Raw genomic sequence first — 24628 nt, 5'->3', positions numbered from 1 at the left:
GAGAGATTGGATATTGATCTGTCGCTCCAATATTCAGAATAGCTTCATTATTGTTGTCTATGCGGGTACCTAAGATGCTTAATTTTGTGGGTTTTCTTCCACAGAGGTGACACCATTCATCCCATCTTTCCCTTAATCATCTTAGTAATTTGATCGGGACTGTTGTATCCCAACTTCTGCAAAGATAAAGCAAAGAAATATGCCAAGTTGTGTTAGAGCCAATGACCCATATTATACAATGGCCATAATAGTGAGGGCCAAATGCAGTTTACACCAGCGTTTTGGCATATTTTGGGGGAACCAACTAGTCTAATAACATACATTTAAATATAGCATATATAATGGAGCACATAAGCATGGTCTCTTCTACTGAATGATTGATATTTCATTTATTGTGTACTACTGAGTTTTCTATATTTTTTGTTTTGCTAGGCCTCCATTCAGTGCATGCTCGTTCGCCAGACCATGACTCACAAGGACCTTCATATTCTACTTCCTACAACCATATGCAATTTTCTACAGTTCATCAACCACTCACATCTTCACCTTATCATGTTAATTCTGGATATTACCCACAACAACCTGAAGACTGGTGCCCCAATGGAATTTATGATCTAAAACGGATTCCCTCTGACAGCCTTTTTTCTATAGACTCTGAAATAGTGGATTTGCCTCCAGTTAAAAAGACCAGGGTCAGTCCTTATGGTTGCAGGGTAAAAGGAGACGAATTGTGTGTAGTTTGTGGAGATAAGGCCTCTGGATACCATTACAATGCCCTAACCTGTGAAGGATGTAAAGGTAAGAAGAGCTACGCCTTTACTGTATATGAAGATCATTTTGATGAGCTCCTTTGCTTTCCACAGTATTGTAGAAGACCAATTTAAAGGTTTCATTCTGGAATTACTTTACCAAATGTTATGTCACAAGAAATCAATTACCCCTGATTCACATGTATTACACTGTCCTATCTTCCTACCATTATTACATTTTCCATGCTTGCATTACTTTCCACTAATGTTCTTCTACCTTTCTTCTGGGCCAAAGGTTTCTCCAGGAGATTACGCACAGTATGTCATAGTAATCATTATCAGAGCTGTGACTGTTTAGATTTATAAATATGGTATGCAGACAATATACTTCCTGCATAATTTCTCTAAATTCAAGAACTATAATACTTTGAACATGTATGACCTTGACTATAGAGATTGTTTTCATGCCCATAGTAACCTTCGTTATAGTAAGGCTTTACACGAAGTCTGAGACTGGGTGTCCTACATAGACAGCAGTGCATTACTTTCCAAATATACAACACCAGTTCCAAAAAAGTTGGGACGCTGTGTAAAATGTGAAGAAAACAAGAATACAATGATTTGGAAATCTTGTATAGCAAGTTTTATTTACAGCAGAACATAGGTCATGAACCAGAAGCTGAAATTCAGACATTTTTCCTTTTCATTTGAAAAAATAAACTTGTTTAGGAAACGATGGTAGCAACACATCTCAAACAACTTGGGACAGGGCCATGTTTACCATTGTATAGTATCACCTCTTATTTTTACAACAATCTGTAAATGTCTTGGAAGTAAGGAGGCCAGTTACTGGAGCTTTGGGAGAGGTAGGTTGTCCCATTCTTGTCTGATGTAGGCTTCTAGCTGGTCAACAGTCCTGGGTCTTTAACCGATTTTTCTTTCATTGTGCACCAAATGGCACATCCAAAACAAATAAAAAATAGCAAAGTTTTATTATTTTCCAAACAAATAACAATAACATGTTTCTATAGGTGAAAGGTCTGGACTGCAGGTGTCTGGTTCATCACCTGAACTCTTCTGAGAAGCCATGCTGCTGTGATAGATTCAGTATGTGGTTTAGCATTGTCTTGCTGAAATATGCAAGGCCTTTCCTGAAATAGACATTGTCCTGATGAGCGCCTTTTTTCTTCTAAAACCTCTATAAAATGCTCTGCATTAATAGTGCTTTTGAATATGAGTAAGCTACCCGTGCGATAGGCACTAATACAACCCCAAACCATCAGTGATGCAGGCTTTTTAACTGTGTGTTGGTAACAAGTTGAATAGTTTCTCTCCTCTTAAGTTTTTATTCATCTGACAATAGAATAGTTTTCCATTTTTAATGAGCATTGGCGCAGAGAAGACAGCAGCATTTCTTAATTTTGTTAATTTATGACTTCTTCTTTGCATGATAGAGTTTTAACATTTGTGGATTGTACAGCAAACTATGTTTACAGTGAATGATTTCTGGAAGTATTCCTGAGCCTATGCAGGGTTTTAAATGACAGAATCATGCCTGTTTTTAATGTAGTGCTTGCTACTTGAGGGTCCGTATATCAGAAGCACTCATTATTGACTGCATTGACTGTCAGCCTTGTCCCTTGTATACATGAATTTCTATGGAATATCTGGATTCCCTTGGAATATCCAAGTCAAATAGACCATACTTTGCAGCTATCCTACACAGAATGTGTTATATTATGGACAGCACGGTGGCTCAGTGGTTAGCACTGCAGCGCTGGAGTCCTGGGTTCAAATCCCACCAAGGACAACATCTGTAAGGAGTTTGTGTGTTTGCGTGGATTTCCTCCTGACACTGCAAAGACATACTGATAGGGAATTTAGATTGTGAGCTCCTTCGGGGACAGTGATGATAATGTCTGTAAAGTGCTGCGGAATATGTTAGCTGTATATAAAGATTATTATTATATCTTTTGCATGCTACCAGTATGTATGAATGTTCAACAACAGATGAATAAGTTTTATAATTTCACACATCAAGTCATCACTAAGTTCTAGACATTATTCCTAAAAGAACCCAAAACAGTGGACCTTAGTGGTTTGATCAACGTCTACTCCAAATGATGATGTCTCCTGCTAGAATGCTGGGGCCATTACTGTATATGAGCCACCTTCATTCGTGGATATCTACTTATAGCTTGTCTATGGTTTAATAAATCATAGTATATGGCAGGCATAAAGGCAAAGCAGATTTAACCTCTTCGCGACCGCCCTCAGTAGATAAACGTTGGCGTTTGCTGGGCTTTGTGCAGCGCCGACGTTTATCTACTGTCGGCGGTTTTATGCCCCCCGGGACCCCCTCATACCTTATAACGCGGGGATCCTGGTGCACAATGCATGCTGGGACCCCCGACGTCATCGAGACCTGATTGGTTCAGGTCCTGATGACGTCGCGTCACAGCAGCCAATGAGAGAGCTCGCTGGGAAAGCTGCTTGTTTCCCGGCGATCTCCCTCATTATAACGCGACTTCTCCTCTGAGCTCATGCTGACAGATGAGCAGAGGTGAAGCAGCGTTACAGTGTGACTAGATCGCTGCCTGGCACAGCTGATCGCTGCCTGGCACAGCTGTCAGGCAGCGATCTTGTCACACAGTAACGCTGCTTCACCTCTGCTCATCTGTCAGTGTGAGATCAGAGGAGAAGTGGCGTTACTATGTGCCGGGCAGCGATCTTGTCACATAGTAACGCTGCTTCTCCTCTGATCATCTGCCAGTGTGAGATCAGAGGAGAAGTGGCATTACTATGAGTCAAAAATACAAAAAATAAAAAACACAAAAATAAAAAAAAAAGTAAAGAAAAAAAAAGCAGGTAGGCAGGCTAGGGCTAGGTCTAGGGTTAGGGCTAGGGTTAGGGCTAGAGCTAGGATTAGGGCTAGGGTTAGGGCTAGAGTTAGGGGTGTGTTGGGGTTAGGGTTGGAATTCGAATTGGGGGTTTCCACTGTTTAGGTACATCAGGGGCTCTGTAAATGCAATATGACGCCCGCAGACCATTCCATCAAAGTCTGCATTCCAGAACGTCACTACTTCCCTTCTGAGCCCCACCGTGTGCCCAAACAGTGGTCCCCCCCACATGTGGGGTACCAGCGTACTCAGGACAAATTGGACAACAACTCTTAGGGTCCAATTTCTCCTGTTACCCTTGTGAAAATAAAAATTGGGAGCTAAAAGATCATTTTTGTGGAAAAAAAAATGATTTTTTTATTTTCACGGCTCTACATTATAAACTTTAGTGAAACACTTGGGGGTTCAAAGTGCTCACCACACATCTAGATAAGTTCCTTGGGGGGGTCTAGTTTCCAAAAAGGGGTCACTTGTGGCAGATTTCCACTGTTTAGGCACATCAGGGGCTCTGTAAATGCAATATGACGCCCGCAGACCATTCCATCAAAGTCTGCATTCCAGAACGTCACTACTTCCCTTCCGAGCCCCACCGTGTGCCCAAACAGTGGTCCCCCCCACATGTGGGGTACCAGCGTACTCAGGACAAATTGGACAACAACTCTTAGGGTCCAATTTCTCCTGTTACCCTTGTGAAAATAAAAATTGGGAGCTAAAAGATCATTTTTGTGGAAAAAAAATGATTTTTTTATTTTCACGGCTCTACATTATAAACTTTAGTGAAACACTTGGGGGTTCAAAGTGCTCACCACACATCTAGATAAGTTCCTTGGGGGGGTCTAGTTTCCAAAAAGGGGTCACTTGTGGAGGATTTCCACTGTTTAGGCACATCAGGGGCTCTGTAAATGCAATATGACGCCCGCAGACCATTCCATCAAAGTCTGCATTCCAGAACGTCACTACTTCCCTTCCGAGCCCCACCGTGTGCCCAAACAGTGGTCCCCCCCACATGTGGGGTACCAGCGTACTCAGGACAAATTGGACAACAACTCTTAGGGTCCAATTTCTCCTGTTACCCTTGTGAAAATAAAAATTGGGTGCTAAAAGATCATTTTTGAGGAAAAAAAATGATTTTTTTATTTTCACGGCTCTACATTATAAACTTTAGTGAAACACTTGGGGGTTCAAAGTGCTCACCACACATCTAGATAAGTTCCTTGGGGGGGTCTAGTTTCCAAAATGGGGTCACTTGTGGAGGATTTCCACTGTTTAGGCACATCAGGGGCTCTGCAAACGCGACATGACACCCGCAGACCATTCCATCAAAGTCTGCATTCCAAAACGTCACTACTTCCCTTCCGAGCCCCCCCGTGTGCCCAAACAGTAGTTTTCTTCCACATATGGGATACCAGTGTACTCAGGACAAATTGGACAACAACTTTTGGGGTCCAATTTCTCCTGTTACCCTTGTGAAAATAAAAAATTGGGGGCTAAAAGATCATGTTTGTGGAACAAAAATGATTTTTTATTTTCATGGCTCTACGTTATAAACTTCTGTGAAGCACCTGGGGGTTCAAAGTGCTCACGACACATCTAGATAAGTTCCTTAAGGGGTCTAGTTTCCAAAATGGGGTCACTTGTGGGGGTTTCCACTGTTTAGGTACATTAGGGGCTCTCCAAATGCGACATGGCGTCCTATCTCAATTCCAGCCAATTCTGCATTGAAAAAGTCAAACGGCACTCCTTCCTTTCTGAGCTCTGCCGTGTGCTCAAACAGTGGTTTAGCCCCACATACGGGGTATCGGCGTATTTGGGAGAAATTGCACAAAAAATTTTGTGGTTCATTTTCTGTTTTTACACTTGTGAAAATAAAAAAAATTGGTTCTGAAGTAAAATGTTTCTGAAAAAAAGTTAAATGTTTATTTTTTCCTTCCACATTCCATTCATTCATGTGAAGCACCTGAAGGGTTAATAAACTTCTTGAATGTGGTTTTGAGTACATTGAGAGGTGCAGTTTTTAGAATGGTGTCACTTTTGGGTATTTTCTGTCATATTGACCCCCCAAACTCACTTCAAATGTGAGGTGGTCCCTAAAAAAAATGGTGTTGTAAATTTTGTTGTAAAAATGAGAAATCGCTGGTCAACTTTTAACCCTTATAACTTCCTAAAAAAAAAAATTATGTTTCCAAAATTGTGCAGATGTAAAGTAGACATGTGGGAAATGTTATTTATTAACTATTTTGTGTGATATCACTCTCTGATTTAAGGGCATAAAAATTAAAAGTTTGAAAATTGCAAAATTTTCAAAATTTTTGCCAAATTTAGATTTTTTTAACATATAAGCGCAGTTCATATCTAAGAAATTTTACCACTATCCTGAAGTACAATATGTCATGAGAAAACAATGTCAGAATCAGCAGGATCCGTTGAAGCGTTCTAGAGTTATGGCCTCATAAAGTGACACTGGTCAGAATTGAAAAAATTGGCCTGGTCACGAAGGCAAAAACAGGCTCAGGCGCGAAAGGGTTAATGTCAATATCAACGAAAGCATTGTGGCATTTTTGTTAACCCCTCAATGAACTTTGATAGACCTATAAGCTGGTTCTCACAGGCTGTGTCAGTGAGACACTGACAGTCTCATACACGAGTACTGCAATGTATGAGACCAGTGATGAAACTGGGACTGGGACACAGTGGTACTAAGTGAAAAAGTAAAAAAAAAAATACAATAAAATATGTACAAAATAAAAAAAACGCACTAAAAAGGGCACACAAATAATGAAAAGCCATTTTGACAATCAAAGCGCAGCATTTGTGAAAAAACAAACATAAACAAAAAAATGTACACATAATTGGTATCATCGTGTCTGGTTTAACCCACTCTGTAAAACTGGGATGTTATTTATTCAGTATGGCGAACGCCGTAAAATACATAAACAAAAAACACACCAAAAATATTGCTTTTTCATCATAGTGACTCACAAAAAAGTGAATAAAAAGTGATCATAAAGTCGCATTTTAAAAAAATTGGGTAAATGAAAATTTCAAATCGCCCTGCAAAAACAAACCCTAATATGGCCCATTCAACACAAAAAAATAAAAAAAGTTACAGCTCTTAGAATATGATGATGCAAAAACAAATTCATTTTTGTAAAATATTGGTTTTAGTTAGTTTTATGCACAGAATAAAAAATACATAAATCTGGTACCAAAAATTTCTGCTGCTCGTCCTGCAAAAAATAAGCCCTCCTACAGCTCTGCTCGATAAAAAATAAAAAAATACAGCTCTCAGAATGTTGCGATGAAAAAAACTACTTTTTAAAAAAGTATTTTTACTGTGTGATAGCAGCAAAATATTTAAAAAATATAAATTTGGTATCGCTGTAATCGCACTGACCTAAGAATAAATCCGCCTTATAATTTATACTGTACGTGAACAGCACAAAAGACAAAATTAACTGTTTTTGTACTGCTGTCTATTTGTTCATTCTGCCTCCCAAAAATCGGAACAAGGCTCAACTAACCTTTATTCTGCGCTCACCACTGATCACTTACATCAGGGTTTCCACGTAAATTCCCCAAAACCGGGATTCAGAAAAAAATCCCGACGGAACCACTCACTTATGAGTCAGATGGAGTCACTTTGGACTGGTCTTTGTTCCGGCGGTGTCCCATCACTTTCGGCATCTTTTTAGCGCATAAGTGTGGATGACCACAGAGCTGTGCAAATCTAAAAAGATGGATACCACCGAAGCAGATGCCAAACGGAGAACGAAGTGTCTCCATCTGCCTCATGGTGGGTGGTTTCTGTTGGAGGTTTCTTATTCAAAATTTTTATTGTTTTATAATACAATACACAACTAAAACAAACATCAACAGGTTCAAATGAACACACCATATGGCATAGTAACTACTGAAATAGAGAATTGTTTAGCTACATGAAAACAAAGAACTCCATACTATATCAACAGTTTTTTGCAATAGACAATTGACAACCTGTTAAACTAAATAACAAGAAGAAGAGAAAAGAGAAGAAATGTTTATAAAGCACGAGGACAAATCACTAAGGCAGATGGAGTATGTACTATTTATACCAGCGTATCATATATCGTAAAAGGCTAAGGTAGCAATTATCTTAGCGTCTTTTGGTACATCGATGAGGATAAGGATTCCCAATGAAACCATTTTGCAGCCACTTTTTTAGCTGCCTCTTGTGTATAGGCTATCAGGGATTCCAACCGGTGAACGCTAGCCACCTCCCCAACCATTCCTCTAGTGAAGGCGGGCCTAAGTACTTCCAGTGTCATGAAATTACCACCTTATTGGCCTGAAGAAGGTGCCTCAATAATGATTTCTTAAAAGCATTCTTAGGCATGGGAAACATAAATAGTAGAATTGCTTTTGGGGATTGACACCCCTTGTCATTTCTGTGTCAAAAACTGCAGAAAGGTCGGGAAGAATGAGCAGAGAGTGGTCGCTGTTACATTTTGCTGTCAGAAGGTCATTGGTAGCTTTGATGAGTGCAGTTTCAGTCGATTGTTGGGGCGGAAGCCGGACTGTGAAGATGGGAGTAGACTAGGCGTTCAAAAAGTTTAGAGATGAAGGGGAGATTGGAGACTGGTCTGTAGTTGTTTGTGCAGGATGGGTCGAGAGCAGGTTTTTTTAGTAATGGAATAATGATAGAGTGTTTGAAGGAGAATGGAAAAATGCCCGAGGAGAGGGAGAGACTAAAGATTGTAGTTAGGTGAGTTGTGACGACTGGAGAGAGAGACTGGAGGAGATGTGAGAGAATGGGGTCGATAGTGCATGTAGTCAGACGAGAAGAAGAGAGGAGTCTGGAGACTTCTTCTGTGATAGGATCAAATGTGGAAAGTGAGCCAGGGCAAATGCAGGGAGAGATGCAAGTCACAGCACTTTGTGGTTGGGAGCGGATTTCCTGACAGATATCTATTTTCTCTATAAAGTGGGAGGCCAGGTCATCCGCACAAATGTCTGTGATAGAGGCTTGTGCTTTTGGTATGAGGAAGGAGTGAAAGGTATCAAAAAGTTTCTTGGGGTTGTTGGCTAGTGAGGAGATCAGGGTGGTGAAGTAGGTCTGCTTGGCGAGGTGAAGGGCAGAGTTATAGGTTCTTAACATAAATTTAAAGTGAATGAAGTGTTCTGGTGTGCAGGTTTTTCTCCATCGGTGTTCAGCACTCCTAGAGCATCGCTGGAGAAGTCGAGCTTGCGATGTGAGCCATGGCTGTTTTACTCTGTGTTTGGAGGTTCTGAGGGTGAGGGGCGCTACTGGTCAGGGTGCTTCTAAGAGTGTTGTTGTAGTGATGAACAGCCAGATCAGGATAGGAAAAAGAGGAGATTGGGGACAGGGCTGAGTGTAGGGAGTCTGAAAGTGTCTGAGGGTTAATGGCTTGTAGATTTCTGAATGTGTGATAGGTAGGAGTGTGCTGGGGTGGGCGAGGATTTGTGAGAGTGAGGGAGAGAATGTTGTGGTCAGAGAGGGGGAGCAGTGAGCAGACAAAGATCAGGTCAAGGGTGTTACTGTCTTTGTGTGTCTCAGAGGTTGAGAGCTGTGAGAGGCCAAAAGATGTGGTTAGTGATAGAATCTGGGATGCAGATGTGGAAGTGGGGCTGTTAATGGGGATGTTGAAGTCTCCCAGTATAAGAGATGGTAGTTCTGAGGACATGAAGTGCGGCAGCCAGGCTGAGAAGTGGTCAAGGAAGTGGGTGGGTGAGCCTGGGGGCTGGTATATGACCACTACTCTGAGGGAGAGGGGACAGAAGAGCTTGATGGTGTGGACCTCAAAAGAAGGGAATGAGAGTGATGGAACTGGGGGGATGACCTGGAAAGTGCATTGTGGGGACAGGAGTATGCCGATTCCACCACAAGGTCTGTTTGTGGGTCTCTGGGAATGGCTGAATTGTAAGCCACCATGGCAAATGGCAGCAGGGGAGACAGTGTCAGAATCCTGAATCAAGGTTTCAGTGAGGGCCAACAGATTCAGAGAGTTGTTCAGAAAGTAATTGTGCAGGAAAGGAAGTTTGTTACATACAGACTGTGGATTCCAGAGGGCACAATTAAAAGAAGAAGATGAGGGAGTGCAAGTAATATTAATAATATTAAGATTATTATGGTTTTAATATGGGGTAGGGTAGGGGTTGAGGTTGGGGGATGGTGGACCAGGATTGGGGGAGATGTTCCCTGAAATCAGTAGGCGTAGGAACATAAAGAGCAAGTAATATTTGTTATTGGGTCTTTTTAGCATTAAGTGCTTTAGCTAACATTCTTCCCGATTTGTTAGCAAACTCTATTCAGACCTAAGTGACCTAACTCTACTCTGACCTAAGTGAAATAAACATTTACATGAAGAATCAAGTAATTTTTTAGCTTCTAATCTTGCTTTGAGAAGATCTCTGAGGGTTGCAGTTTAGAGCGCCTTATTATGAATTAACTCCAGATCAGTGACTCTCTGTAAAGCTAGTTTGATTGCCTGACCTCTGTCTTTTTTGAATCGAGACCCATGTTTGATAAATACCCTTCTAAGTACACACTTGAGGGCTTCCCATTTAATTGTGGGAGCTGTATCATCATGTCCGTGATAAACAATGAAGTTAGATATTGAGGCTCATACGTACGAGGCACATAATGTATCAAATAATAACAACTCATTGAGACGCCAAGACCCTGATGTTTTGGTAAGGGATGGTACTTTTAGTGAGCAATATACAGGGGCATGATCTGACCAAAGTATGTTACCAATACTAGAATCTGAAAGTGAAGGTAAGGAATTTTGTTGGAGGAGGATATAGTCTAACCTACTATAAGAATCATGCGGATGGGACTAAAATCTATAATCCCTATCTGATGGCTGCTGGAACCTCCAGATGTCATAAAGCTGCGTTCACAAAAATGCTCTCCTGATACGCTTGATAACTGCATAAGAGATGCAATCTACTTTTAGAATTATCTAACACCAGGTCAAGAGTAACATTTAGATCCCCACCAAATATTATGGCACCCTGGATTAAGGGAAGTGCATTGTCAACTATCTTATCAATGAAATTGGCTTGATCCTGATTAGGGGTATATATATTTATGATTGTAAATAACTGGCCACTGATAACTAACACTAAGATAATATACCTCGCTTCCTTATCTACTAAACAGTTGATGACCTGATGTGCTAACGATTTGTGAGTCGCTATAGCAACTTCCTTTTGAGAGAGATTCAGGCTTATGAGCAAAATGCCAAAATGTGTAATATTTGTGTCTAATTGTAGGAGCATGATTTGTCTTAAAGTGTGTGTCCTGGAAACATACAATATATACCTTTTTCTTGTGAAACTGGTGAAGAATTTGCACACATTTTTCGGGTGTGCTAAATCCTTTCACAGTCATAGAAGCAATATTTAGGTCCGCCATTCATAACCAATATGAGATTCTACATCTATAGATATCTTGTAAGATGGCTGAGCTGCCTGGTCCTCATGGTCAAAGTTATAAAGTGCGTGAAAGGTTAGGGAAGAAAAAATCTTAACCAAAGAAATAACAAACATGAGAAGAGGAAAAGCCTCTGCAAAAAAGACTATGTAAGGTACTAGAATGAGGTTCGTGGGATGCAGTGAAGAGCCGTAGGCAGAGAAGGGGTTAATAACAGAATTTACTTATACAGGTTATTGACGTACAAGGTATACTCCGCACAGGGAGATAAGATCAACAACGAAATGTCACAGAACACTGAGCGCAACAACAGAATTTGAACAAAAACACAATATTTTGGGGGAAAAGAGTGTACGAAAGAGGTAACTTTTCGCTTGAAGTTCTTGTTGGAGAGAGGCTGGAAAATCTCCCGCCAGTGTCTTAGATCGTGAACAATGTCTCTGACTCTGTTATGGAGGAATGAAATGCACTGTCTCCCGACCGTGCCAATGTATCCAGACTCGCTTGGCTTGAGTACGTTGGAATGTAGAAGCAGTCTCTTTCATTGATTCCTCTTGGATGGCGCAGAACATGAACAGCATGCAGGCCCGCACACTGCGACAGCGTGCAAACCTCTGATGTACTCGCTATGAGCAGAGTGAGCAAAACTATCTTTCACTGGGGACAGGAAGGATCTGAATGGTACGGGAATGTCCGGGGGTAGCTCAGTCAGGACACAGTCCATTGGTGAATCAATCCCCAGGGGACTAAAGGATGAAGAGTTAGCAGTCGGAGAGGTGGGGAGGGAGTCGACCTTCTCCTTGTGCCTTCCCACCAAATCTCCCCTGTTCCCACGCTCAGCCCCTTTTGTCTCCCCCACTGCCCCTGCTGTCCAGTGCAAAGGTCCTCCCCACTCAGATGAATCATCCCCCCGGCAACATTGGTGACAGTCCAGATAGTTCTGGCCCTAAAGTGTACAGGGAACCACTGACTCTGTCCTGGCTCATCTTCTTACACCCCTTTCTCTTTTCACTCGCCATTAACACTAGACCGTTGCTTGTCTCTCTTAGCGACTTGTTGCCAAATGAACTGATCCTGGTTGTTGGGGGGTTGTCCAGCCGTTGTGCGTTTGTAGCGACGTAGATCGGAAGGAATAGTGGAGTTTTCCCGCGTGACCACACCAGGTTGTCCAAGTGGAGGGAAAGTTGGATCTGTACTCGCCATGACGTTTTATTCTGGGGTCTCAGGGCCCTGACTAACAGGTGTATTCTTAGGCTGTTTCTCGGGACTTTCTTCCTCTTCATCTTCCTCTGTCATGGGAGGCACCACCTCAGGAATCTCAGATGTTTCTTCCTCTTAATAATAATAATAATAATCTTTATTTTTATATAGCGCTTTACAGTTTGCACACATTTTCACCACTGTCCCCGATGGGGCTCACAATCTAAATTCCCTATCAGTATGTCTTTGGAGACTCTTGTATGGAGTCTTGTATGGAGTCTTCTGAGAGGCATGGCCAGAGCATTCTCTTATCCTTCTGGATAAATCTCATATACAGGTCTGTCACGCTCACCTCTCCGGCGCGTCCTCCGGCTTCTGTAGCCGCCGCTCGGACCGCTGCCACCACAGCGCGTCCTGACTCTGCTTCGGGCCCTGCTCCTGCCGCCACCGCGCCGCCCGCCTCTGCTGCGTCCCCTGTTGCCATGACGCCGGCGGTCTCCGCTCTCCCCTCTGGCTCCACGCTGTCCAGGCACTTCCGGTCCTCTCGGTCCGCCTCCTCTGCTTCTCTCCAGGTACGCAAGCGCATGCCCCCCCTGTCCAGGCGTCCTATCCCTCGGATCCCAGACTCCGCCTCTCCCTAACTCGGAAGTCCTCCTGCGTGCCCTATATCAGGCAGCCTCTCCCTAGGCTCTCTGCCTGATTATCAATTGTGCTTCGCGCTCTGATATCGGGTCCATGCTTCCTAGCGCTCTGTCTGTCCCTGTGCCTTGTACTCCTCCTGACTTCCCGCTAGTCTGCCTGTCAGTTACCCTTTCGTGTTCCTTTCCAGGTCTGCTCCGTTCCTGTCCTCGTCCGCCTGTTCCAGCATCCCTCCTGGTGGTCACCTCCATCCTCGCGGCAACAGCAGTCTCCCCTGTGGTCGTCTTCATTCCCCACCGGTTCTCCAGTCCTCCCCCGGCCTACATCATCCTCCGGTTGTCCCCGGGTATCAGCTTCCGCGGCGATAGTCTCCCTTGGGTCTGCCCCTAACACTCCCTGTATAGGGGGTGGTCCACCTGGTCAGCTCGCCTAGGGGAGGTTCGTCGTCGCGGTCCTGAGGGTTCAGCTCCCAGAGGTTTCCAGCCTCACAGCATAACAGTGTCTTTCTGTACTGACCCTACCTTTCACTCAGTAGGGCCTACCTTCCCACCGGTTTTCCAGTTTGTCCCGTGGATGTTTTTCCTGCACCAACACTCGATCACCAACCTGAAGATCTGTCCCCCACAGAGGGAGATTCTCGGGGTGCTCCAACTTCTAGAGCCGAGTCTGTACTAGACGATAAAAGGTCTGCAATCGGTGACGATGTTCCCCAGACCCAGGTAGACACCCCCGTCCGTGGGTAGTCCTCCCCCAGGTCCAACTCTAGTTCTGTGACTTCTTTCCCTGTTCAGCCGAACAACAAGGAGTAGGGCGTGTAACCGGTGGTTTGGTGGACTCGATTATTGTAGATCCACACGAGCTCAGACACGTACTCAGGCCACCGAGCCTTCCTATAGTCTTCCAGAGTCCTTAACATCTGGATTAGAGTATGGTTAAATCGTTCGCAGGCCCTGTTTCTCTGAGGATGGTACGGTGTGGTATGAGACCTGTCAAACTGATAGATCTGTTGTAGCTCATACATTAATCTTCTCAAGAAACAGGCTCCTTGATCAGAATGGATCCACTGGGGGCATCCATAGACCTGGATGGAATTTTTACAGATGGCGTGTGCAGCAGACTCGGCTGTTTGATCCCGGGTGGGCGTCACAACAGCGAACTTCGTGAAATGATCTACCATCACTAGACAGTGGTAGTATCCTTGGTGGGCCGGCCCGATGGTCAAGTAGTCCATGGTCAACCATTCCATGCGGGCTAATGTCACTATAGTTTGTGTAGGAGCTCTTTGTTCTGGGGATTTGGCCAATTCACATGCCTGACAGAGTCTATAAGCCTCTTCAACCGCTGCTCTTAACTGAGGGTGGTAGACAAACCGCTGTAGCCACTGGAAAGTTTTTTCAAGACCAAAGTGAAGCCCTTTTTCATGAGACTGAGTGGCTACTGTAGGCAGCACCGTCTCTGGAATCACCACCTGCCAGGAGGCTCCAAACTCTTTTTGCAATTGGACTTTCCGATATAATAGCCCATTTCTCATCTGGACGCGCTCCCACTGCTGGAGTATCTTCAGCGCTTCTGGAGCCAGAGTACTCCTCTATTCTTGACTGGGCAGTTTCTTCAGTGTCATCCATTGTCTAAAAGCAAGTTCACGGTCTTCCTGCTGCAACCGGACCCACTCATCCCGAGATTTTCCCATCACTCCTTCTTGGTAGGGGGCTCGTATCTGGTCCAGCATAGCTGCCACGTCCTAGCGGTCTTCCGGAATAGGGGAATCTCCTCCTCCTCCAGCATCTCATCTTTAGTCTCTGCAGGTGTCGCATGTCTTACTCTGGACAAGGCGTCGGCGTGGGTATTCTCCACCTCCCTCCTGTAGGTGATTCTATATCAAAACTTTGCCATCCAGGCCACTCAGTGCTGGTCCAGGGACCCTAACTTAGTGTTCTCCAGATTCTCTAATGGATTATTATCGGTGCGCACCAACACCTCCGAGCCGCACAGGTATTCTGCGAATCTCTCCATCATAGCCCACACCAACGCCAGCAATTCCAGCTTAAAGGAACTGTAGTTGTCCGGGTTGCCCTTGGAATCATGAAGGGAATAACTAGCATAAGCAATCACCCTCTCTTTCTCATCCTGCTCCTGTGACAACACAGCCTCAAGTCCGTGCAAGCTTCCATCGGTGTAGAGAATGAACGGTATAGAGAAGTCCACATAGGCCAGTACCGGGGCTTTAGTCAGCGCCTTCTTCAAGTCACGAAAAGCTTTCTCTTGCCTTTCCTCCCAACGGATGGACCGGCCCTTTGCATTCAGGGGTACCACTTTCAGACGCTTGAGCAGAGGTTTCACCACACGGGCAAAGTTCTTCATGAAACGATGATAATACCCCGCCAGTCCCTGGAATGCTTGGACATCCTTTACAGTCTCCAGGGTCGGCCAATCCTGGATCACCACGATTTTCTCCCGTGATGGCTTCACTCCTTCAGCTGAAACAACATGGCCCAGATACTCGATCTGGGTCCGGAACAAGTGGCACGTCTGGAGTCTCACCTTCAGTCCATATTTCTGCAGACAGCTCAGCACTTGCTCTAATCTCCGCAGGTGATCTTCAAACAAGGCAGCATATACTATGATGTCATCCAGGTAAATGAGTGTGGTCTCAAGGTTCAAATCACCTAAGCACCTCTCCATCAATCATTGGGACATACCGGGCCAAATGGCATCCTAATGAATTCAAAGAGGCCCATAGGTAGTATAAAGATGTCTTCGACTGGTCCTTCTCTGACACGGGCACTTGCCAGTAACCACTGGCGAGATCCAGCGTTGAGAAGAATTTGGCTTTCCCCAATGCAGACAAGGATTCCTCAATTCAGGGCAGAGGGTATGAATCCCTCATGGTGCAGGTGTTTGAGTTTACGGTAATCTACACAGAACCTGAGTGTCCCATCCTTCTTTCACACCAGCACAATGGAGAACTTTGGCTCTCCCTAATGACGCCCACCTGTAGCATCTGTACAAGCATCTCTCTTACTTCCTGATATAACTGAGGGGGAATTTACCAATAACGTTCTAGAATGGGTGATGTATCCCCTGTTGGTATTTCGTGAGTAATAGCCGTAGTGCAGCCAAAGTCATCCTCATGATTCGCAAACATGGATTTATATCGTCCCAGTAACGCTTCCACTTGTTGTACTTGGGAAGGCGTGAGTTCAGATAGTTCGGCGTGCATCTGATCCAGTATGCGCCGACCCTCCTGGATGTATTGAGGTTCGGCTGTCGGAGAAGTGGTAACCTTCTGACCATGGGTTTTCTGGATTTACTGTCAACTGTATGGCCTGGGGCGGTATGATTTCTTCGGGCATGCCCACTATCCGCGCCAATTCACCTCTGTGTGGGACGACAATTTCCTGATCTGTCAAATTAGCGCAGCATATAGCCACCATCCCTTCACGTGCAACGGCCAGTGTCCGTGTCACTAAGAGTCCTAAAGGCAATTGTTCAGTTACAGAAGGTTCCAACTGTACTTCTACCCCCTCTAGAGGGGCATGTGCTCAGACTGCCAGAGTCAGTACGGTCTGTCCTGGCTCATCTTCTGTACAACTATATAGGAAAAAGTCCTAACCAGGAGTGTGCAAGCCCGCATTGGACACGTCAGAGGCTACCACTCTATATGGGAGTTACAGAAGCTAAACATCATATACAGCTACTCCTTAAGTCAGTTGATACAAAAAAAGAGTGATAATAATAGTAGCAATCGCCAATTTAAACCTAACGGTTATAAACATGGTATGTTTACACTCTGCCACCACCTGAGAGGTCAGGGCTGCAATGTCACTTTTAGTTGGGATTGTCTAGAGAAGAGCCCATAAATCCGCTAAGGATGCAGGTCTGTCATCATCCCCATAGGTGTATTTGAGGGGCAGTGGCCTTTCTGTATGAAATTAATTTTGTGCTGTGGAGTTGCATATACCAGGCTTGCACAAGGCTGATGTCCCGCCCACTGTAGTCGTGGTCACCGAGGTCTGAGAATCTTGTTGAACTGGTAAAATATCCACAGCATTTAAAGGAATAGTGTCCACATTGTTTAAACTATTCAGGACCACCTCAGGTCTTTCTCTGCTGAATGTGTTGGTGTCCCCCCCCATGGACCATCTTGATGGGGAAGCAGGACAAGTCTCATCTGGGATCTGCTTCCACTGCTGCACTCCCTTTTATCCTGAGGTGAGCAAGCCTGATGCCTCAGTGGATATTGTGAGGTAGCGCTGTCAGTTAAGTAGGGGATCACTCGCTTGGCAGCCACAAAATCAGATCCGGCACAGGTTTTCCATAAACCAGTATAGTCCATGCGGTTTATTAAACATCATAAACCATGACCAGCAATATATAAATGGCATAGCATCCATGACAGAGCTTCACTCTGTTAGCAATGTCCAATACGCAGGCTTTTCAGCCTCACAGTTATATCTCACCCCGTCAGGGTTCTCTCATGGCTGCTTCTCCATACTGCAGACATTCATTCCCTCCAAGGAACTCTCAGGCACTTGCAGCCATTACTCACAGCGTCCACACGTGCTGTCAGGCAGGAAGCCCTATCTCAGCGGGACCTTCCACACTGGACCAACCGGGTCCAAGCATTCACCATCTGTGACCTACCCTGGTCACATTATATGGTTCATAGCCACGCCCACCGGGTCACATGACTCTGACCTCATCACATGTCCTTCAAGCATTTACACACTCTTTCCAACAGTGCTTTAAATACACCCCCTGGGTGGGTTTGTAGGTAACCAGGCCCATCCATCTCTCTAGTTACCTGGAGACTTCTCCTTTACTCATTGAAACAACACCTCAACAATATCATTGCTGAACAACACATAAGTCTCCATCCCAAAGCCACCCAATTTGGGATACATAACGGCCATTCCGTATTCTGCCATTCATCCTTTCTCCTGGGACATCCACACAGCGCCCCCTAGCGGACTCAGTGGTTATTACACCACAATATATAAGGGGAAGATGTGGGGATGGGAGCATGAGGAGAGTCCTGGTGTAGGGTGTTTTGGGCACAGCTAGATGTTACACCCAGAACCGAAATGGGGGTCCCCAATGACTGTGTGTTCCCCTGATATTGCTTTCCCAGGGATTAAGGCAATGAATCCTCTGCTCACCCTGCAATTTGTATCATGTCCTTCTCATTGTGTGATCCGACATCCTCATTAAGTGTGTCAGAGGGCGCACAGCAAGCAGGCAGTAGCTCTGACTCACCAGCGTCTCCCTCACGTTGTATGTGACACCCTACAGTAATGGTGCAGTGGCCATCTTGTAATGGCACCTTGTCCTCCAGGCTCTGCTTAGCAAGGACTCCTGGGACCTCCCTGCTGCATACAGTATCTCACCGGGGGACCCTTCTCTTTCCTCCCGGTTACCTGGTGGTCTGAAGACTTGTCCCCGAGCTCCGGTGCAGAAACTGCACCTTGCGTGGAGATGGTGCCTGGTCCGGTCTCTGTGCCCTGGTGAGGAAAGGCTCAATATCACCATGGGGGGATGCAGAACGTGTGGAAGACCAGGTCCTTGTCTTTTTAGTTCCTGATTTGCCCATGCAGAGGTACTGGAACCAATTACTAGGTGGATGGTGGTTAGGAGTAGCAGAAAGCACGTCTTCACTCGGTCATGTCCAGCCACGCCCCCCCATTGGGGGGTTCATCTGAATCGCATTTTAGTGGGGTTTACACGTAAACTCCAACATAAGTGCTCAGAATAGAACACAAGAATGTGATCCCAGCCTTATACTGAAAGTGATACCAGAGGAAAGGTATTCATCGGCAATCTTCAGATATTGTTCCTCCCATGGTGTCAAATTGGAGAACTTTGACGTAAGCTTCCGGGCTGGTGCTGATGTAGGGGCAGCTGGGTTCCTAGGAGCCGGTACTGGAACAGTCTGGATGGCAACTGTGGGTAGCGGGGCAGCAACAGGTCGCTTCGGCTTATATCTCTCAATAAGCTCCTCTGGAATACGGCGTACATTCAGGGCATACCACCCCCTGAGCCCCTCATGCTGGGTGAAGGTTACGTACTCTCCAGGCTGCAGGTCTCTATAAGGGTGTCCCTTCCTCAGATAAGACTCCACATTCCGCCGACTGAAGATGAATGAACCCGAAACCTCTCTCCTGGTTCACATTCAAAACTTGCCCCCATCCAGCTGCGTCCCGGGGACCAAAGTGACCAGCACGGGCTCTCTCTTTATGGTCTAAATCAGGGCCCCGTACAGCCATCCTTCTCTGCTCCCTCTCCCGGTATTCAGCTGCCAGTTGCCGTAAGGTAGCCCGACAACAGGCCTCAGTCTCCTCTTCCTCCTCCCGGGACCTGTTCTCACCCACTGGGGCCTGCGGTACCACCGTTAGGGGTTCAGATGTTTCCCCCTTGGGGCTAGCATCCCGGTCCCAGACGAGGTCCAACACGACCTGTCCCACCGCCACTACGGGCGCGCACCCCAGGGCCTTCCCAAGTGCAGGGGCTGCAGTCATACCTGGGACCTCCTGGCGGTGCTTCGGCTCCGGTACAGGCCCGAGGCGGTGGGGCGTTGCGGGGACATCCACCGGAATGGCGGGTCCTGGTGCTGGCAGTGGTGGAACAGATGGCGGCTCCGGATCCGCATGGGCTTCAGTAGGGACCTGCGCGGCGGCGACAGGTCCGGGTGGGAGCACAGTCTCAGCTCCCGGGGTCTCCGATGGCTTTTCCGGGCGGGCGACACTCAGCTGCACGGACAGCGTGGAGGTGTAAACCAACGCTGCCTGAGGACAGTCCCGTGCAGCGGTAGCAGGTACCGGTGGAACGGGTACCGCAGGTGTAGGCCCCTCATGGGCTTGCTGCCGGTTCTGCCTCTCCAAGACCTCCCGCCTCAGCCGTAACCGGGTGGTCAGCTCGGCTATCTCTTCTGCCAGCTGCCGGCGGATCATCTCGGAAGTCGGGTTGGAGCCTTCAGCCATGGCGCCAGGGGGATCCATTTCCCCGCGCTCCGCAGGCCTCCTTCCCTCTTTCTCCAAAATGGCATTCTGGCGTTCTTCCTGCCTCGGCCCCTTTCCCGCCACTGGCTTCTCCTGCCCCTCCTTCCGGGGGCGGCGTCTTCTTCCAGCGCCTCCATACCAAGCCAGTATACGAACCCCTCAGGGGGTGGGCCATGTAGCTGTCACATAGTAATTCAGGCAGGGGAGGCCCAAGACTCTTCGCGGTCTTTTCCTAGGACCTCCCATCTCTTCACGCCCTTCTTCTCCGCGCCAGCGGCCATTTCTAATGTCCATTTTACAGTCTATCAAATCAGGTCTTCTGCACATTTTCAAAAGCGTAAAGTCCAATAAATCTCAGGTGCACAGAACCCGATGGTGTCGGGTCTCGTCATCCTGTTCGTGATGCCAAAAATTGGGTTGCCCTCCCACGGCCGTGGGGTACTCGGTAACGGGCCGGTGTCAGGGGGGATGTGTCACAGCGGTGGCGGTGACCCGATCTGTGGCCCTGGGCGCCCAATATCTATGTGATGGTTTTTGTGGTTAATGGAATAGTTCGTGACGCCACCTGTGGTGTTTGGCAAGTAAGATGTTAAGCCAACGCTGCGTGCAGATCCGCTGGGACTGATGGTGTGATGCAGCAAAGATGGTGTAGCTCCCCACAGGTGGAGCTGTAGTCCCAGGGCAGTGTAGGTGCAATGGATCTGGAGAAGTGCAGGATGGTGTGGATGCTGGTACCCAGATGTAGCGGTGCTGAAGGTGTTAGGGCCGAAGGAATGGAGGCCACCAGAGCTTGCAGTTTCAAAGGTTTACTCACAGTTCGTGGTACACACTGGTGCCTGCCTCCGTGCCGTGTCCTCCGGGGTAAAGACTCAATCAACCTCCCGGGCAAGTCAGGGCTCTCCTCTCCAACACTCCGCCAACATGTATCTTTCCTGAACGTCTCCTCCAATGCGCCTTGAGGTGTGAAGCACTCCAGTACTTAGTTACCCTGGAATACCTCCTGTCTAGATGTTCCTAGAACTCTACTTGTATGACAGACAGCTGTAGCCTGCTCGGGGATGCTCCTGGATCCCGGCTCTCTATCCGTGTTGCTGTTGTGTCCCAAGTCTTGGATGGGAGTAGTGCATTTACAGCCAACTACTCCACCGATGTCTGCTGCAGAACCATAAGTGTCCATACAACCTCGGAGACCGGGCCCCGGCCTTGCGCTGAGAACCTATAGGCAGGGTTCCTATCCAACCCACTCCTCCTCTCTGTTCTCTTTACTCCTTCGTTCCGTACTTGTCTCTCCTTCGTATGGATGCTTAGGTTACAGTTCTACGTCTCTCTCCTTCTCCTCGGACCCGTCCTCAGACTCTCCTGACTGACTGTCCTTCTGTCAGACGGCCCCCTATGGGACTGACCAGACCTCTCTAGGACTCACCCCAGACTGATCTCCCGTCAGACTGATCTGTAATTCTAAACCTTCCCAACCTTTTATATGGATCTAAACTCCACCCACCTCCCAGCACATCTCGTGTTACGAAGCAAGGACCCACGAAAGGTGCTCAGCTACCCTCTAAGCATGGAGCTGCAATCTGGTCCTTTGCTGAACTATCCTGGGTGTAGGTGTTGGAGTGTGGAAAGGAGTTCCCAACTTACCAGGATGGTGGGGCACCACACCTTAGGAGAAGGTGCAGTACCTCTGTGGCGACTGAGCCTCAGGGGGCCACACTGCACATGGGGAGGTTATGGGGGTGACATGCTGCACATGGGGTTGCTATGGTGGTGACATGCTGCACATGGGGAGGCTATGGGGGCATAATGCTGCACATGGGGAGGATATGGGGGTGACATGCTGCACATGGGGTTGCTATGGTGTTGACATGCTGCACATGGTGAGGTTATGGGGACATAATGCTGCACATAAGGAGGCCTCATTCAGAATGTGGAGAGGCTATGGGATGTAATGCTGCACATGGGGAGGCTATGGGGGCGTCAGACTGCGCATGGGAAGGTTTTGGCGTGACATGCTGCACATGGGGTTGCTATGGTGGTGACATGCTGCACATGGGGAGACTATGGGGGTGTCATGCTGCACATGTGGTTGCTATGGTGGCAAGCTGCTGCACATAGGGAGGCTATGAGGGCATAATGCTACACGTGGAGAGGCTATGTGCGTGTCAGACTGCACATGGGGAGGCTATGGGGTGACATGCTGTACATGGGGAGGCTATGGGGTGACATGCTGCACATGGTGAGGCTATGGGGGTGATATGCTGCACATTGGGAGGCTATGGGCATGTCATGCTGCACATGGGGAGGTTATGGTGGTGACATGCTGCACATGGGGAGGTTAAGGGGTGACATGCTGCACATGGGGTTGCTATGGTGGTGACATGCTGCACATGGGGAGGCTATGGGGGGCGTAATCCTGCACATGGGGAGGCTATGGTGGTGTTAGGCTGCACATGGGGAGCCTATGGGGTGACATGCTGCACATGGGGTTGCTATGGTGGTGACATGCTGCACATGGTGAGGTTATGGGGACGTAATGCTGCACATAAGGAGGCTATGAGGGCCTCATTCAGAAATATGGAGAGGCTATGGGAGCATAATGCTGCACATGGGGAGGCTATGGGGGTGTCAAACTGCACATGGGGAGGTTATCTGGTGACATGCTGCACATGGGGTTCCTATGGTGGAGACATGCTGCAAATGGGGAGGCTATGGGGCTGTCATGCTGCACATGGGGTTGCTATGGTGGCAACATGCTGCACCTGGGGAGGCTATGGGGGCGTAATGCTGCACATGGAGAGGCTATGTGGGTGTCAGACTGCACATGGGGAGGCTATGGGGTGACATGCTGCACATGGTGAGGCTATGGGGGTAGTATTCTGCCCATGGAGATGCTATGGGGCTGACATGCTACTCATGGGGATGCTATGGGGTGTCATGCTGCACATGAGGATGCTATGGGGTGTCATGCTGCACACGGGGAGGCTATGGGGGCATAATGCTGCACATGGGGAGGCTATGGGGGTGTCAGGCTGCACATGGGGAGGCTATGGGGGTGACATTCTGCACATGGGGTTACTATGGTGGTGATATGCTGCACATGGTAACGCTATGGGGACATAATGCTGCACATGAGGAGGCTATGGGGCCTTATTCAGTATATGGAGAGGCTATGGGGGTCTAATGCAGTATATGGGGAGGCTATGGTGGCCTCATGCAATATATGGGGAGGCTATGGGGGTCTCATGCAGTAGATGGGGAGGCTGTGTGGGGTTCATGCTGTATATGGGGAGACTCTGGGGCTCATGCTGTATATAGTGAGGCTGTGTGGGGCTCATGCAGTATATAGTGAGGCTGTGTGGGGCTCATGCAGTATATAGGGAGGCTGTGTGGGGCTCATGCAGTATATAGGGAGGCTGTGTGGGGCTCATGCAGTATATAGGGAGGCTGTGTGGGGCTCATGCAGTATATAGGGAGGCTGTGTGGGGCTCATGCAGTATATAGGGAGGCTGTGTGGGGCTCGTGCTGTGTATAGGGAGGCTGTGTGGGGCTCATGCTGCATATGGGGGAGGCTGTTTAGAGCTCATGCTGAATATGGAGGAGGCTGTGTGGGACTTTCACAGTATACAAGGGAATGTGGAAAATTGCTAATTTTTTGAAATTTTTGTCTAATTTCTGATATTTTTTTATAAACACAAAACATATCAACCTAAATTTACCAGTATATAAAATATAATGTATCATGAAAAAACAGCGTTAAAATAATTTGGATATGTTGAAACATTCTAGAGTTATTGCCTCATAAAGTGACATACAGTCATGGTCAAAAGTGTTGGCACCCTTGAAATTCTTCCATAAAATGAAGTATTTATGTAATCACACATTTTGTTAAATACTAAATAAATAAACAATACATGTTTATTTCCTTGGAACAACACAAAAAAACAGAGAAAAAAGGCAAACTCAACATAATTCCACACAAAACCCCAAAAATGGGCTGCACAAAATTATTGGCACCCTCAACTTACCGTAATATTTGTTTGCACACTCTTTGGAATAAATAACTGCAATCAATCACTTTCTATAACCACTCTTCTTTTGCAAACTGCTCCAGGTGTCTGATATTTGAAGGGTGTCTTCTCTCAGCAGCAATTTTAAGATCTCTCCACAGGTGGGGATTTAGATCCAGGCTCATTGCTGGCCACTTTATAACTCTCCAGACCTTTGTTTCCATCTATTTCTGGGTGCTTCTTTCGGCCATGGACTCTATGTCAGATTTGAAAAATTTGGATTTGTCACTAAGGGGCTTTTATAGGGGCTTTCTGATGGGGCTCAGACTTTTGGCAGCCATGCTAATAAGCTGCTTGAAACAGAACTTCAGTGACTGCTATGTGCCCTCCCTCACTTATTAATTACAATTTGACAGAAGGCAACACCATCCCTATCTAAAGACCGTTAAAATATAACTTTTAATTCACTATTCAAAGGAATATTATTAACACATTGCAAAGGTCAATGTGTATGCAGGGACATATAGGGTAGACCCTTTAGTCTTGCTAATCTCAGTATTGTTATTATGCTTATCTCCTTATCCCATTATTATTACATTCTGTTATGGTTTACATGAATTTCTTGGTGCGGGCGATACATTACTTCCTAATATATAACCATATACAACTGGCCAATGCTAATTAAAAAGTACCCCTAAACCTC

The 24628-nt window shown here is 46.6% G+C and overlaps 1 protein-coding gene across 4 annotated transcripts in view; it reads left to right on the top strand.

The window, feature by feature from the left end:
* The window catches only part of NR1H4 (nuclear receptor subfamily 1 group H member 4), a 319951-nt gene that overhangs the window by 128641 nt on the left and 166682 nt on the right, over nt 1–24628 (top strand). For all 4 annotated transcript variants that reach the window (XM_073545035.1, XM_073545034.1, XM_073545036.1 and 1 more), the window contains one exon: nt 433–798. In XM_073545035.1, the coding sequence (XP_073401136.1) occupies nt 433–798 (366 nt within the window). The remainder of the gene's footprint in view (nt 1–432; nt 799–24628) is intronic.

Source organism: Dendrobates tinctorius, unplaced genomic scaffold (genome assembly GCF_039654945.1).
Source record: "Dendrobates tinctorius isolate UK_male_01 unplaced genomic scaffold, ASM3965494v1 ptg000139l, whole genome shotgun sequence".
In the NCBI taxonomy this organism is placed as follows: domain Eukaryota; kingdom Metazoa; phylum Chordata; class Amphibia; order Anura; family Dendrobatidae; genus Dendrobates; species Dendrobates tinctorius.
The sequence above is the reverse complement of the archived record's forward strand: the minus strand, read 5'-3'. Positions and strand labels throughout refer to the sequence as shown.